The sequence below is a fragment of the Theobroma cacao genome, chromosome 7 (genome assembly GCF_053813885.1).
Source record: "Theobroma cacao isolate CCN51 chromosome 7, ASM5381388v1, whole genome shotgun sequence".
Taxonomy (NCBI): domain Eukaryota; kingdom Viridiplantae; phylum Streptophyta; class Magnoliopsida; order Malvales; family Malvaceae; genus Theobroma; species Theobroma cacao.
Window position 1 is genome coordinate 12918525 of NC_142645.1, and position 14412 is coordinate 12932936.

At 32.0% G+C, this 14412-nt stretch overlaps 2 protein-coding genes across 6 annotated transcripts; one reads left to right on the forward strand and one right to left on the reverse strand.

Annotated features, from left to right (window-relative positions):
• The first annotated feature begins 7657 nt into the window (after positions 1–7657).
• Positions 7658–8631, forward strand: LOC18594664 (uncharacterized). The gene has a single exon (XM_007022290.3). The coding sequence runs from the start codon at positions 7779–7781 to the stop codon at positions 8385–8387; it is 609 nt and encodes a 202-aa protein (XP_007022352.3). The 5' UTR covers positions 7658–7778; the 3' UTR covers positions 8388–8631.
• Positions 8632–9241: 610 nt separating this feature from the next.
• LOC18594665 (Ubiquitin carboxyl-terminal hydrolase family protein) lies at positions 9242–14024 on the reverse strand. Of its 5 annotated transcripts, XR_016027622.1 has the most exons (4): positions 13840–14024; positions 13285–13379; positions 10674–12675; positions 9242–10300 (listed from the first exon to the last, which is right to left on the reverse strand). XR_016027622.1 is itself a non-coding variant. In XM_088808548.1 (3 exons), exon 3 carries the CDS (start codon positions 12561–12563, stop codon positions 11223–11225), a length of 1341 nt encoding a protein of 446 aa, XP_088664674.1. In that variant the 5' UTR covers positions 12564–12675; positions 13285–13379; positions 13840–14024; the 3' UTR covers positions 9242–11222. The 5 variants fall into 5 exon arrangements, 4 of the variants coding, with proteins under 4 accessions (XP_088664674.1, XP_088664676.1, XP_088664675.1 ...); XM_088808548.1 differs by having other exon boundaries at positions 9242–12675; XM_088808550.1 differs by having other exon boundaries at positions 9242–12681.
• Between the last annotated feature and the right edge of the window lie 388 nt (positions 14025–14412).

Here is a 14412-nt window from a genome sequence, read left to right on the forward strand (position 1 = left end):
GCAAGATCAGTTTACATTGAAGGAAAAGATCAAATGTGAAAGAATTTTCCATACATAGTTAAAAGTTACCTGTCTTGTGTTGATATTCCCATCCTAAAATTCCAATTCTAGTTTCCTAGGTTCAATATATAGAAAATTGAGGAAATAATCTGTTTGTACATGACATGTATGAAATGATAAAGCATATTGCAGAAGGCAACCCTGCTAGAAGAAGGTTTTGCTTAGCAACTATTGCCCTACCACTCGCAATGTTTCTTATAATTCTGGATGTTCTTAGTTCTGACCCTGTCTACTCTTTTCCATTGGAGGTTTAGCTATATTGATTGCCCGTGTATTCCACTTCCACCCTATGATTGCCCGTGTATTCCACTTCCACCCTTTTCGCGATTTTTTTTTGAATTTTTTTTTATTCACAGAAGGGAGATTGAAATTTTATTATTTAAGTAGAGAAATCATGTATCAATTAATAAATCAAATATTCAGATACGTAATTAATTTTTAAAATTTTTATTAAAAAAATATATCTTTATAAATTTTTTATTTACAGGTATGTTTATTTTAGTATCATGAACTTCACGTTAATAAAAAATGTGATAAATTTTAAGATAATAAGTAAAAAAAAAAAATTTCTACTTAATATGCGTGTTTTGTATTAAAACTATAAACTGGTGAGAAAGACATAAAGTTAGGTGTAGTGCAGTGCACCTCGACAGGCTGAAGAAGGCCGACTCATGGCTTTATCGACTCCAGTTAGGTGTAGCTGTCCAGCTGCCAAACCCAACCTCGTTGCGCCAAAGTTGGGCCAATGTGTTGGTGTTATGGGTAGTCCACCCAAGCAGGAGGATGTCTTCATCTAGCCTCCCAAGGCCAGATCACATGTAAAGGGTTACCATGGAGTTTTAAAGCATGGCATTACATTTGTCTCATGGCAATGTAAGACAGTTGATACAAGTCAAATACTTGGATTATTCACAATAAATAAATAAAATATTTTGATGTTGAGGTAGAAATGCAAATTGGTTCAAGGGCTTTGAAGCACGTAACCATGGAGAAGACAAATAAACATATCCTATCCCATATAGATTCTACATTTATTATTCCTGTTGTCTTACGCGACCACAAACCAAGTTAAAAAACTCCATGAACAATGACATGCAGGTTTGAGACTACCGCATATCCAAGCATGGATTTATAGCTATGGGATTCCAAATCCCAACCCCCAGCTGTTCATCTCCTACATCATTTAATTAAAAAGCCAGCAGGCCTATTTTTTAGATCTATGATGATATTCTTGGATTTATGTCCAGTCCTTGTCTTTCAAGTTTGAATTGAAAATTGAGACATAACAAAGAGCTGCATGTCTGCTTCACTCTGTTGCTTATTAATTATGATGGAGAGCTACATATGATGTGTCAAGATGGACTACTAAAAATTTTTAAGTGTAAAAAATGGCAAATTGCATGCAGACACTTGGACTCTTGAGATTAAGATTAACAAGTTCCATTTCCAAATTCAAAATCATAACTCTTTCTCACGTTTCTATAACAGAAACATAGTTAATTCGAAGGAGGTTTGAACTTGAATCTTCCATGTAAAAGTCTTAAATTTAAATTCTAAAAGAAAAGTTGTGGGATATATAAGATGGGAGAATTTTTTTTTTTTTTTTGTAATTCCTAATGCAATGAAATTCGACTTGTAATAATAAAAAAATACACGAAATTGTAAGTGAGAGACTGCTCTTACTGTCACAATCCATTAAGATTTAACTTTTTATCGCTTCGATTCGTAAAAATAAAAAAAAATTAGACAAATTTTTTTTCATAATAAGGAGACTTTAAAATTATAAATTTTTTCAAATTCTAGTAACCGTAGCATATTGATTTGAATCAATTTTAAGTTAATTTTTGTATAATTATATATAGTGTTAGGTCACGTTATTTGATTATTTTCATTTTTTTATATGGTGATTATGTCATATATATGATAAAATAAATTCTTTAATTGTTAGAATTACATCTTTTCACCTTGTTCCGCTATTATAATTTTATAAAAAAAATATTCATATGGTCACAATGTAAAATGAGGCCCATTTCACCATGGAGATTTAATAATTAATGTAGTCCATGCTCATGTTTACATGCAATTTTTAAAATTAAAATCAGTTATTTCCATGTAATAATAGACTAATAATTGAAAGAAAATGTCTATTAAATCGATTGTTAGAGTTTATATCATCTTACATTTTACAATATTGAAAATGAATTAGAGTTTTATAGAATGCTACTAGATGATTGACTAAATATTACTACACTTCTCCTTTTCTTTTAATTCTAAAACACCATTCTCTCTCTCTCTCTTGTACTCTTCATTGATTTTACTACAAATTCTATTATTCAAAATGTTTCAAATACCCTGTAAAAATTCAAGTAATACCAAAGACAAGTGTCACTTATAAAATTCTTCTATAAGTTAAAATCAATATATTTTAAAAGAATTAATAAAATATATATATATGCTCCTTTAATTTTTAATATTATCAAGCTAAACAGATGTAGGGACATGAATCTCTAAGGTACATTATAATTATAATATAAAGGAAAAAGAGTAAGGTGAAGGCGTCAAAACATTCCAAGAAATGACAGATAGGGTCAAGATTCTGCGGCGATCACTGTGGGCCTCACACGCCAATCCAACGATACGGATCAATAATTCAGTACTCCAATAACCTGAGAGAGTGCTTTATCTCCTCCTCTTTCTCCTTTCATCCCCAAATGCTTTAGTCTATTTGTTAGGACGTCACTGAATTGACTATTTATCCTCCACTAATTAATTCATTAATTCATTTAATGAATAATATTGTTGTCTAATTTTTTAATGTCAAAAAATAATAAAAATATATTTGAAATATTAAAAATAAGAGTATTTAGTGTTTAAACATGAAAAGATCTGACTTAATTTTAGCATATCTCAAAAAGAAAAGATAGACAAAAAAATAAAATAAAACATGAAGTGCATTAGAATGATTTATCATGATTATACATTCAAAACTTTTAATAGAATAATAAGTGTTTTTTTCCCTAATAATAGATATATTTTAGATTTTTTACTGCATTTGATTGATAATTACTTTTGCCATTGTTTGAAAAAAATTCCATCAAAGCATTTAACTTGTAAGTAGGTGTATGCATTTCTCAACTCAAAGAGCTGAGTTTGGATCCTTCTTCTCCCAAATTCTTTTTGAGTTTTGGAAAGAAAAAGAAAAATAACATAGTGTTTAGATCTTAAATAAACATTATTTTAGTAGAATTGATATAAAAAGTTAATATTACATTAATATTTCAAATTAATTGAAATTTAATATTAAATCAATTAATAATATTTCGATTATAAAATAATAAATTCATATAAGAGTTATTAATAATATTTTCTATTAGAATATTCAAAATTATAACCAAGTAATTTAATATTATTAAATTATTTGTATTAAATAATAAAATTGTGAGATGAAATAAATTAATATTGTAATTATGTAATAAAATTAGATATTAAATAAAATTAATCATTGTTTTATATAATTATCGTCTTAAACATTTATATTTATATTATTTAGTATTTAGATAATTGTAATACGAAATTTAAGTGATACTAAATTGTAATAACATTTAATTGTAAAAAATTATAAATATTACCGTTCTTCTCTTCAAATTAATTTATTATTAATTTTAGAATATAAAACTGAAAATAAAATAGAAACTAGAAAACGAAAGCTGGCAAACGACACTTCAGGAATTAATTATATATCACTTTTTTTTTTCTGCAACCACCATGTGCTTATACAATCACCAATTCATGTCTCACTCAGTAGTGTTTTCTTACATCCTACATACTATTTAAAACATGTATGTTGTTTTCTATAAAGTAATTTCAACAATTACAATTTTGGATTTTTCATTAATATCTGATGTGTAGTTTTAAGGTTTAGTTTTTTTATTTAACAAGGTTTACTAGTTTTTCTTATATATTAGGGAAAAAAAGTTTCATAATATTCCCCCAAGCTTTCCCAAAATCCTGCTTTTACCCATATTATTTTCAAACCTTTTTCATACTAATCTTTACTAGACTTTTTTAGTTTGTTTAAAATATCTTATTTATCTCAACAAGTTTTGATATATTTGATTTTATAAATAATTATATTTTTAAAAGTTTTTTTTCTTTTTTGGTGACGATGTGTGACACCAGACAAGCATGCCCTCAACTTAATGGTTTGAGATGCAACTTGTGTTTAAAAGCTCGATGATTCATGAGATTCTGCAATTCAAATCAAGTATTATATTTTTAGAAATAACTTTACTTAAATCTTATACATATACTTAATTTTTAAATTTATCATCTTTCTTAAAGAAGTTTCATTGTATGACATAACAACTAGTTTTCAACTTGTGTGATACACAATAAATACAAACATATTCTAATATTTAATATAAATAAACTTATAATTGCGTTGTGAGTGAATGAATTTGTACAAAATATAGGTAGATAAAATTTCAACTCTTTAAAACATTTTTGGAAGCCAAAAAAATTAATTCTGTCATTTTCAGTAAACAAAATGAAATAATATAACCCATGTTAGTTAAGGGAAGGAAATGGCATAGAAGAGATGTTTGCCGAATTGTACTTTAATTGCCCTTCCAATCATGGTACCCAATGAGTCAATTGCAACAATAATAATTCCCCTTAGTGAAGTACTATCGGTCCCCTCCCATGTGTAGCTGTAGGGGTGCACTGCCAACACAATTAATTGCTCACACACTCTTGCTGTCGTGCACAAACTTTCCGAAGTCCAAACCAATGCATTTTGTACTATTTATTCATATTTCATTTCCCAAACAAACTTAAAGTTGACGTGTTAAGCATCTGTATATATCAGTCCTTAAATGTAACCCTAACTGCAACATTTATGATAAAAAAAAAAGTCTTGGCTCTTCGTGACATTTATGAAATGAGAAAGAAATACTTACCAAAAATCAAAGCAACTTATCTGCTTTCCATTTTTCTTTTCTTCAAATCTTACTAAAATCTTCAGTCTTCATGCTTTTGTTGCTTCCCTCAAACACGTGTTTATTTTGTGCATATATTAAGGGAGGAGGCTTTACATGAGCATATATACCTACAAACTAACTCATCTTGACATTGGGTTTATCATCTCTCTCTCTCTAGAAGAAACACCATGTATTATCTATCTCTGGTGGCCTATCACATATTCTTCAATTCAACTAAATATCTGTATCTTCTTCTTCTGCTTGGCTCTGCTTTGCTTTACATCTTCATGTTTCCTAAAGAGATGGGAAATATGCAAGAATGGGCAGCTTTGGGTCCAGGTAACGATGGAAACAAGACTTTCGGGCAATTACACTACTCCCCAGAAACCTCAACTTGCCTTGATTCAAACCAATCCTATTATAAGGTCTCGACGGTTTCCACTTTTTATCAGTACTTGAGCTAAGGCTTTACTTGTTTTTACTATCATTTCTGTTCCTGTTTCTGTATGTTGTGATCACATCATCTTAGATGTGCATGTTGTGATTCTTTTTAACCATTTGGTGAGTTTATTTTATTTTTCTTTCCCAAGTTTGCTTTGTAACTTGTGATTATATTCCTTCCTTTCTCTTTTTTATTTGCTTTTAACAAAACTTTTTCCAGATATTTATATTATTCGTGTAAATTTGTTTGTGTTTTTCTTTCTTTATATATAAAATAAAAAAAGAATATAACTTGAACTTAAGGTCTTTACTCTTCTCTTACCCTTGTCATTGCAGCTTTGTAAGTGGCTATGTTACTAGAAATTATTTATTACTTTTTGTGATAAAAAGCTTATTTTCACTTTATTACTTATGATTGGGAGTATACACTTGGAAATAAATTAAGATAATATGACTTTTTTTTTTTAAATTTGAGAAGCAGATATGAATTTAATTCTTTGAATTAAGAAATACGTACACATACTATTGAAAAAGTTTGAAAAGTGTCCAATTGTGAACTCAATTATTTGTAAAAGTAATATTAATAAATGACAAGAAACTAATTAAATATTCAAATTCCAGTAACATTAGGTGATCAAAACCCAAAACAAACCAAAGAAGAAAATATGTAATTTATTTTCATTATGATTCTTTAGAGACTGCAATTAAATAAAAGAAAACCCCATGAAAATGAAGTTGAAGATTCAGGGGTTGGCAAGCAGCCTTAATGGCTGGAAATTAAATTGGTTTTTCTCTGGGTGAAAACAATGGGTAGGAAATCGCAATCTCAACGCCGAACTAGTCATCCAGTTTCCTTCAACATTTATTGAAACTGGGCAACCAAATTTCAGCTTTCTGACGATCGTCATATCATGTCACGACAAAGCATTGTCTTCCAACTTTATGATGGAATTGACGTGATAAATAAAACTCAATTGAATTATGCATCCTTGGTGACATGTCATTGCCTGGTGGCCAGTAGACCACGTGCGGCTTTACTTACTTCGCTAAATTACGATAATCCCTGTCAAGGCATTATGCTGCCTGGAGTGCTACATATTATGACAAAAATTATTCAGATCTATGCACATATATAGCGTCTATAACAGACATCTCAGCTGTTAGAATTTGAGGTTCAATTTTTAAGATGAGGTGGACCAGAGATTTATAAGATAAAGAAAAAACTGTCACTTACTGAATTTAAATTTGGTTTTGAGTAAAAAACATAATATAAAAAAACCATAAATTATTCATAAAATTTTAAATAATTTTTATGATTAATGATTGATTAATTATTATTAATTAAAATACCATTTACTTGTTATGTTAACATGTCGTGTTGACTTGTTATAATTAATGATAATATAACATAATATATGACTTCATTAAGGGCGAAGCCTAGTATAATTTTGGGGAGGTCAAAATTTTTAAATTTTTTTTTATAGTATATAAAATTTTTATAATTTTTAATATATTCTCTTAATAGCCTGCTCAATAATTTATACAAATAAAGAATTAAAAAAAATCTCAAATGCTTCACTCAATTTTAATTTTTTTATTTTTTAATGTATATAATTAATAATAAATAGTCAATTGTTAATTTCTATTTAATCTAATATAAAAATATAAAAATTTGATTAAATAAAATAGAATAATAATGACTTATCTAAATTTTTTTTAAAGCATTATATCTCAAAAAAAAATTCCAATCGTTAAATGTGGCTTGAGTAGACAATTCAATAACGACCAAGTATAAAAGGAATTCGATGGTATCTAATTAAAGTTAGGTTCTTTTTGTGCCCCCCACGATAAGGAAAAAGGCCCTTGTGGCTTTTGTGTTAGGATGGGCCAACAATATATGAACGGAAAAGTGTGATAGATTCATAAAAGTGAGCTGTAAATTAGGGATGAGCAAGTTTGGAATATAATAAGTTTTGCAGGACAATTCTGTAATTTCAACACCACAATTTGAATCTTGACATTCACGGAAAAAGACGTTATGAAAGCTCACACGCTCCAAGTTCCAATCACCGCCCGAGGACATTCCTGGAAAGAAGAAAAACATTTAAATGCCCAATTCGACCGTTGCGAAGATTTATATTAAAAAAACCTCCCTGTTTACCGTTGGAGAAAACAAAACCACCGTAACCCCCCCTCCCTCCCTACTATTTCTCCCTTCAAAAATCTCTTTCTTCCTCATTTTTCTTCGTTGTCACTCAACTCAACTCAACTCTCTCTGTCTTTGTCTTGTATATATCCATGGCGGATCAAAGCTCAAACCCATCAATTATGGAGTCAAAACAACCACACCCACTTCACCAAATAGCAGAAACACCAACCCACAGGTTGCTTTTGAAACAGTGGGTGAAAGAAGAGGAGCTCATTTTCAACAGAATTTCCCTCAAGGAGACTCAAATCGACTCCGTCCGTAAAGAAATCACTCAGCTTTACATCTTCTTCTTCCTCTTCCACTCCATCTCTCTCCTCCTGCTCTTCAACTCTTCTTCCAAGGACCCTCCCACCGGTGCCTGCCATAGGTCTTGGATCCCATCTCTGTGTTCTTTGCTATGTTCCATGGGAATTACCTGGGCGGTTAGGTATAAAACTGATGTGGAAGGGCACTTGGAGAAGCTGTTGGAGAGGGAAAAAGAGGATGGGAAGTTGTTGGCCAAGTGTGTGGAGGAGTTGAAGAAGAAAGGCGTGGAGTTTGATCTGTTGAAAGAGGTTGATGCCCTTAGGAGAGCCAAGAGTTTGAGGGTGGAGGCTAAAGCTGTGAGGAAATGGTCTGCTAGGGACTTTGTTACATTGTTTTTCTTCAGTGTTTCATGTATGGTTCTTGGGTTAACAAGGATTATTCTGTGCAGTTAATTAGAGTTGTGGGGATCATGTATGAATTTTGGCATATTGGGGTATTGATTCTTTTATGGGGTTTTTCTTTTTAGCATATTTGGCAGAGGATTAATCTTGGATTCTGTCACATAGAATTGCTGGGGAATTCTTTTTCTTTTTTGAGTTGGAAGTATTTGCAGAATATTCTGTTCTGCTTTTGTAATTTGGAGCACTTTATTATATCCACAGACTATGAAATAAGAATGATGTTTTTTCAGAATTATTTGTTTTCCCATTCCCCATAATTTGGTGGCAATCATAATTAATCTAATTGTAGGATGATGCCCCCATATAAACTCAAACTTCCAATAAAATCCACTACAGCACCTAAATTTCGAGGGCACCAAACTACCTTTATTCAACTTCAGAAAACAAAAAAAAAAAAAAAAAAAAAAAAAACCTTGCCAATTATGTCAAAATTATTCTGTTTGCTGGGGGTTAGGAATATAACCTTAACCATGACACCATATTCATCATTTGTACAAGATATCTAAATAATCATCCTACACAATAAAAATATTCCACATAAATAATTAATCATCCTAAAAATATTTATCCTAAATAATGAAAACTATTAAGAAATTATAATTAATCATCCTCCTCGTAATAAACTCTAGAACTAAAAGACAAAAAATAAGAATAGGATTCGAGTTTTGAGATAAAGAGTATAATGAGATGAATGATAAGTATGTATCTCATCCTACCTCATATATTATATGGAAGGTTGAAATTTATAATGAAATTGTAAAATTCTTTTAAAGATGTAGGTGTCCAGAATGCTACTTTGGAAAAGCATAAATGAATCAAAAATAAGAAAAATGGCACTAGCAATATCAAAATACTAGTACAAAACTGTCATTAATCACCAATGTACAACAGTTTACATGTTTCAGAAATTCCATTTTCATGCTTCTTGGTTAAATGGCTCCTGCATTGTTCTTTAATGTGTTTGCAGATGATGGTTCTGCCATGGCTTCACCTTAGTGCTTTACAAACAATAAACTCATTTCATCAGTCAGGGGAAACAACCAATAGCAGCAACACAATTTACTAAAGAAAACATCCAAAAAGATTTCCCAAGCCTCACCTGTTAGCCCCAAACCCCTTCCAATATTTTTTCACAAACATATTATGTTCAGGTTTAGTCTGTAGGCTAATTACAATAACCCCTACTGCGTTGAAGCACTGTAACAGCTATATCTCATCACAAACGACAAACTTAGAGTTCTGACCAAACTTGATACATCCAAATATAGCTTCGGAGGACAAGAACACAATGCAGCTATTTTTTCTTTTTTGACTAATATGCAATGCAATTTTCTTCTATTTTGGCAATAGACGTAACATGGTTCCACCAAAACCATGGAGATTAGTTTACAACAGAAAAGAGTTGACAGGTTAATTTGCAAGTGCTATGACATTAATAACTTAAATCTTAACAATTTTGTCATTGGACAATGAAAAAAGATAGCAATTCTTTTTTCCCGTGTTCAATTCTCTGCATGCTAAAGGATGTGGAAGCCATAAACTTTTGAAATTCACAGGGCTGAATACTCAACTTCTTGTGTACAAGGACGACGTGCAACGAATGTGATCTCATCTGGGAAGGAAACTGGATTAAAGCAAGTAATTCCAGCATATTTGAATGCCTTCTGCTCAATTCTACCATCCAAAATGATTGCAGGCAACAGATGCCTCCCTCACAGCAGCAACTCAACAAGAACTCGGGCAACCAGTATTCAGACCAAATCAGACGAGAATAATCATAAGGATAAAGACTGACATCATACCTCAAGTTTCCATATTGGAAGCAGAAACAAGCACAAAAACCAATCCACAAGACAGTTATACCCAGCTACATATATGTTTGATTCACTTCACAATAGGGGAATCTCCAATGACATGCAAAATTATTTAAAAGAAAACATCAGGGAAATAGATAACTGGTAACAACATAACTAAGTTTATCTACTTGTTGATTGTCAGTGATTCATTGACCAAAACAAACAAAGAAGTAATTTCATAATTTTAACACTGCACTACAGTGCCAATGAACCCCAAAAAATTCCCATTAATTCAAGTCAGTATAACTTGTTTCTATAAGATTATCAGTGCTTTTCAATGCTCTTTGATGATAAACATATCAACCAAAAGTACGAGTCCCAAAACAGCAACAGAACATGAAAGTAAGCCAGACACTGTCTTTTGTATAAGAAAGAATAGAATATGTAGAGCAAACCAAACAATAGAGATAAGAAATCTTACTGATTGTGTTGAAGAAGCAGAGCAAATGCAAGCCCAGGACAGATCGAGGGCGAGAAAGGGAGAGAAGCGTACAGCCAAGACCCAAATCAAAGGAGACAGAGCGATGGAACCCACCCAAATCAAAGGATAGAGAGAGATATGCCCAAATTGAAGAAGAGAGAGATAGAAAAGAAGAAAATGCCTAAAACAAATGAGCAAGGTGAGGAAAAACCAAGCTGAAACTAGTAAGAAAATGTCTTATAACCTTCAAGGGTGTAACTGCAAAATATTTTACATGAGGAAGCTGTTTTCTCCCTTCCAAACAGCTAAACTCATGAAAATTTTTTCTGGAAAAAACTTTCCTCCATTCCAAATGGAGCCATAGCAACATTCAACAAGAAAAAGCATGAACTGTAAGCAATAAGAGGGTTACACTCTTTCACTGTCTTGAGGTTTATCAATTGTCTGTAGCAGCAGATTGTGGATCACCCTCTCATCTCTGTTCAAGCTAGTATCTGTGCTATTTATGAGCAAGAATCTGAATGTCGCAAAATGTTGAGTGCCTTATGATCAACTAGAGTCATCCTTAAAGAACACGTCACTTTGACTACTTTCACTCTCACAATCATCAAATGCTTGCTCGGAATGATTGATTTCACCTGGACTCTCCAGGACTTTTCCATCATAACTATCTAAAATTGGGAGAACCCAGTCCCCATCACTTCTGCCTTCCCCGCTTGTTTTAAAAACTAAACCATTTCTTTCCTCCTTGATTTCTTCTTGGTATTGCAATGATCTAGTATTTCGACACCCTAGCAAGATAAGGTCCAACATTTTCCTTCGAACAACATATATTGGATTTGGTACTACCAGACACCCTTTGCAATAGGCTTCTCTAAGGAGAACAGTTTGAGCACTTCCTTTGGTGGATATATAAAAAATGCCAGGGTGTTTCAAAAGCAGTTCACGCACATTAACTTCTATAGCAAAGTCCTTCCTAAAATGAGCCAACCTTTCAACCTCAACCATCTTCTCTACTGTCAAGCTCAATAACTCATGAATAATCCCAACCGCTCGCTTCTCAAACCGCTCAATACCTCCACAAGTACGCACTCTAACAACCTCTTTCTTCTCATAAGGCTTCAAATATGGAAGCCTCTGCCAGTTCTTCATTCTCTCCCTGTATCCTCCCTCAATCTTAAACCCAGTAGGGAAGTTAATGGGAAACGCATAACTTGTCTCAAACTCACTCAACCACTTATCTTTGTACTCCTTTTCTCTCCATTTTTCTACTTCAGCCACTGCCAAATTCTCTCTGTCAACCAATTCAACAATTTCCAAATCAATTAACCTAAAGTCCTTTGAGTATTTTCTTAAAATAGAATCTCTAAAATCTATGGGCAAGCCCAGTTCTCTCCTAATCAGCCTTAAAGCATGAACATGAAGTGTCCCATTTTTTGACATCATCAGCAACTTCTTTATTCTCTGCACCAATTCTGATTCACAATCTTTCACAACGTTTTTTTCCTCATCAATCAAATCCTTCACTCTTCGAGTTATTCTGCAGCACAAGTTCCTCCCGAGCGGATGCATAAATACCTCAAACACATGTGGGTATTTGTGAACAAACGCACCCATGCCCACATTCAGACCCACAATATTTTTCCACCGTGACATCAGCTGTACAGAGACAAAGGGACCACGCTTTCGCTGCGACATAAGGTGGTGAATATTGAGGATGGTTTTGACTTTGTGGATGTGTGCCATGAGCTTGTCCAGCTTTAAATCTCTTGTTCTGGTTTCTAATCGAGTCTGAGCAGAAGCAACTGGTTTTTTCCATCTCATTTGTAAAAATGAGTTGAATGGGCCAAATGATATTCTGTTATGTCTTAAGCTTTTCACAAAAATCATGTTTTGTTACCCACGATGCTTCTCCACTAAGATTAAAAGTTTCTTCCAGGCTAATAATGCATCAATAATTTGCATAATACAATATGAATACAGCCAACAAACCAATTGACACCTGTCCCTAGAAAAAGAAACTTTAGAATTCAACCCAAACTATACTAAATTCCATAAATAACTATTTAAAATAGCATCAGCTCCAACTCAAAATTAAGAATATCACCAAAGTTTTTCTTCAATTTAATCTATATATTACTCAGAACCCACTACTAGTCCAAAATTGACAGTTTAAGCTCTAAATCCAAAATCCCAATTTTATGTTTGAGGAAGGTTTTAAGCAAGCACAAACCCATCCTTCAGTTAAACAAGTTATTTGTCATCCTAATCTTTTGAACTTAAATTGTTTGAGATTCCCATTCACATTTGTGCCAATGGAATACAGTACATAACAACAAATTTAAGCAGAACATACAGTTTGCTTTGCTATTGTTTTATCAATGAAATTCATTAAGTGCAAAGTAACTGGCAATCAAATAGAACAGATACTCCAATTAACAACAACAAACAGAAATGAAAATTGAAGAATAATTGAATCCTTTAACTAAATCCAACAACCCTTCATTTTTCCCAATAGCAGTAAATTAAAGCAAATAGCAGATAAATCAAAACAATAAGATACAAATGATAAAGCAAATAACAAGTGAGTTTCTCCAGTAAAAACCTTTACCTCCACCAATTTCAAACTCTGGGTATAAGCTACTTATTCCAACAATTCGTAAGAAGTCGTCCGTATTTGGAACTGGATGGGCTTATGGTGCTGAGCTGCTCCATTTTCATCGTTGGGAAAAGATTGAGACTTATTTAGAAAAAGAAAATAGAAATTGGGGGAATGAATAATAAGTGTAATGGGAAAGATGACTCGACCATAAATTTGAACGATTCAAGACAATGAACATTATACCACCCAAACCTTAAAAAATAAAAATTAATAAGTATAATTGGATATAAAAGCATATTACAGTTTTAAAAATTAAAAATTAAAAATTACAATCATACTTTTCTTGGAGAATAAAATTCATTATCTTGATTGGTGTTACGTTTAGTCATCTCTTGGTTTCTAATCGATTATGATGTTACTTTTAATCATTTACTTTTATTTTTCGAACAACCATTTAAGCTGTGTACACCACGTTATTTGAAAAAAGTTTTAGCCAAAAGATCAAACAAAACAATTAATATGTAATAGAAATTAGAAAGAAAAAGAAAAGTGAAATGGGAGAACCTGATGGCTGAGGCGGTTGCTGTGGTGGTGGTTCAAAGGTAGAAGGTGGGAGTCGCGGTGCGTCAGCCGGTGGAGGAGGAGGAAGAGCCTCAGCCTCGGTATCCCACCTGGCGGAGAAAAGGAGGAGGAGGAGGCGGCGAATGGGAGGAAAGCAAGAAATTCGTTTCCGTACGACAACAATAATAGCGTTGTACTTTTTTTTTTATTGGTAAAATAATGAAAAATAGATTTTCTATTTTAGAATAATGTTTTAATTTACATATTAATTTAAGCACAAACTTCACCTATAGTGAAATAATTTACATAATAATGTTTTCTATTTCATTACATAATAATGAAAAATAATTTACATATTATTTTAGAGAAGTAACTACTAAGGACCCGCCCCCCTTTTTTTTTAACGTTATGTTAATTCATTGAAAATTTGAAGGAAAGGAAAATTACAATAAAGAAAATAAAATTTCTCACTTTGTTTAATATGTAAGGAAAATTTCATTACCCAATAAAATGTTGAAAATGAATTGCTACTAGAAAAAATCTTTTATATAAAAAATTGAGCTTGAAAATCAATTT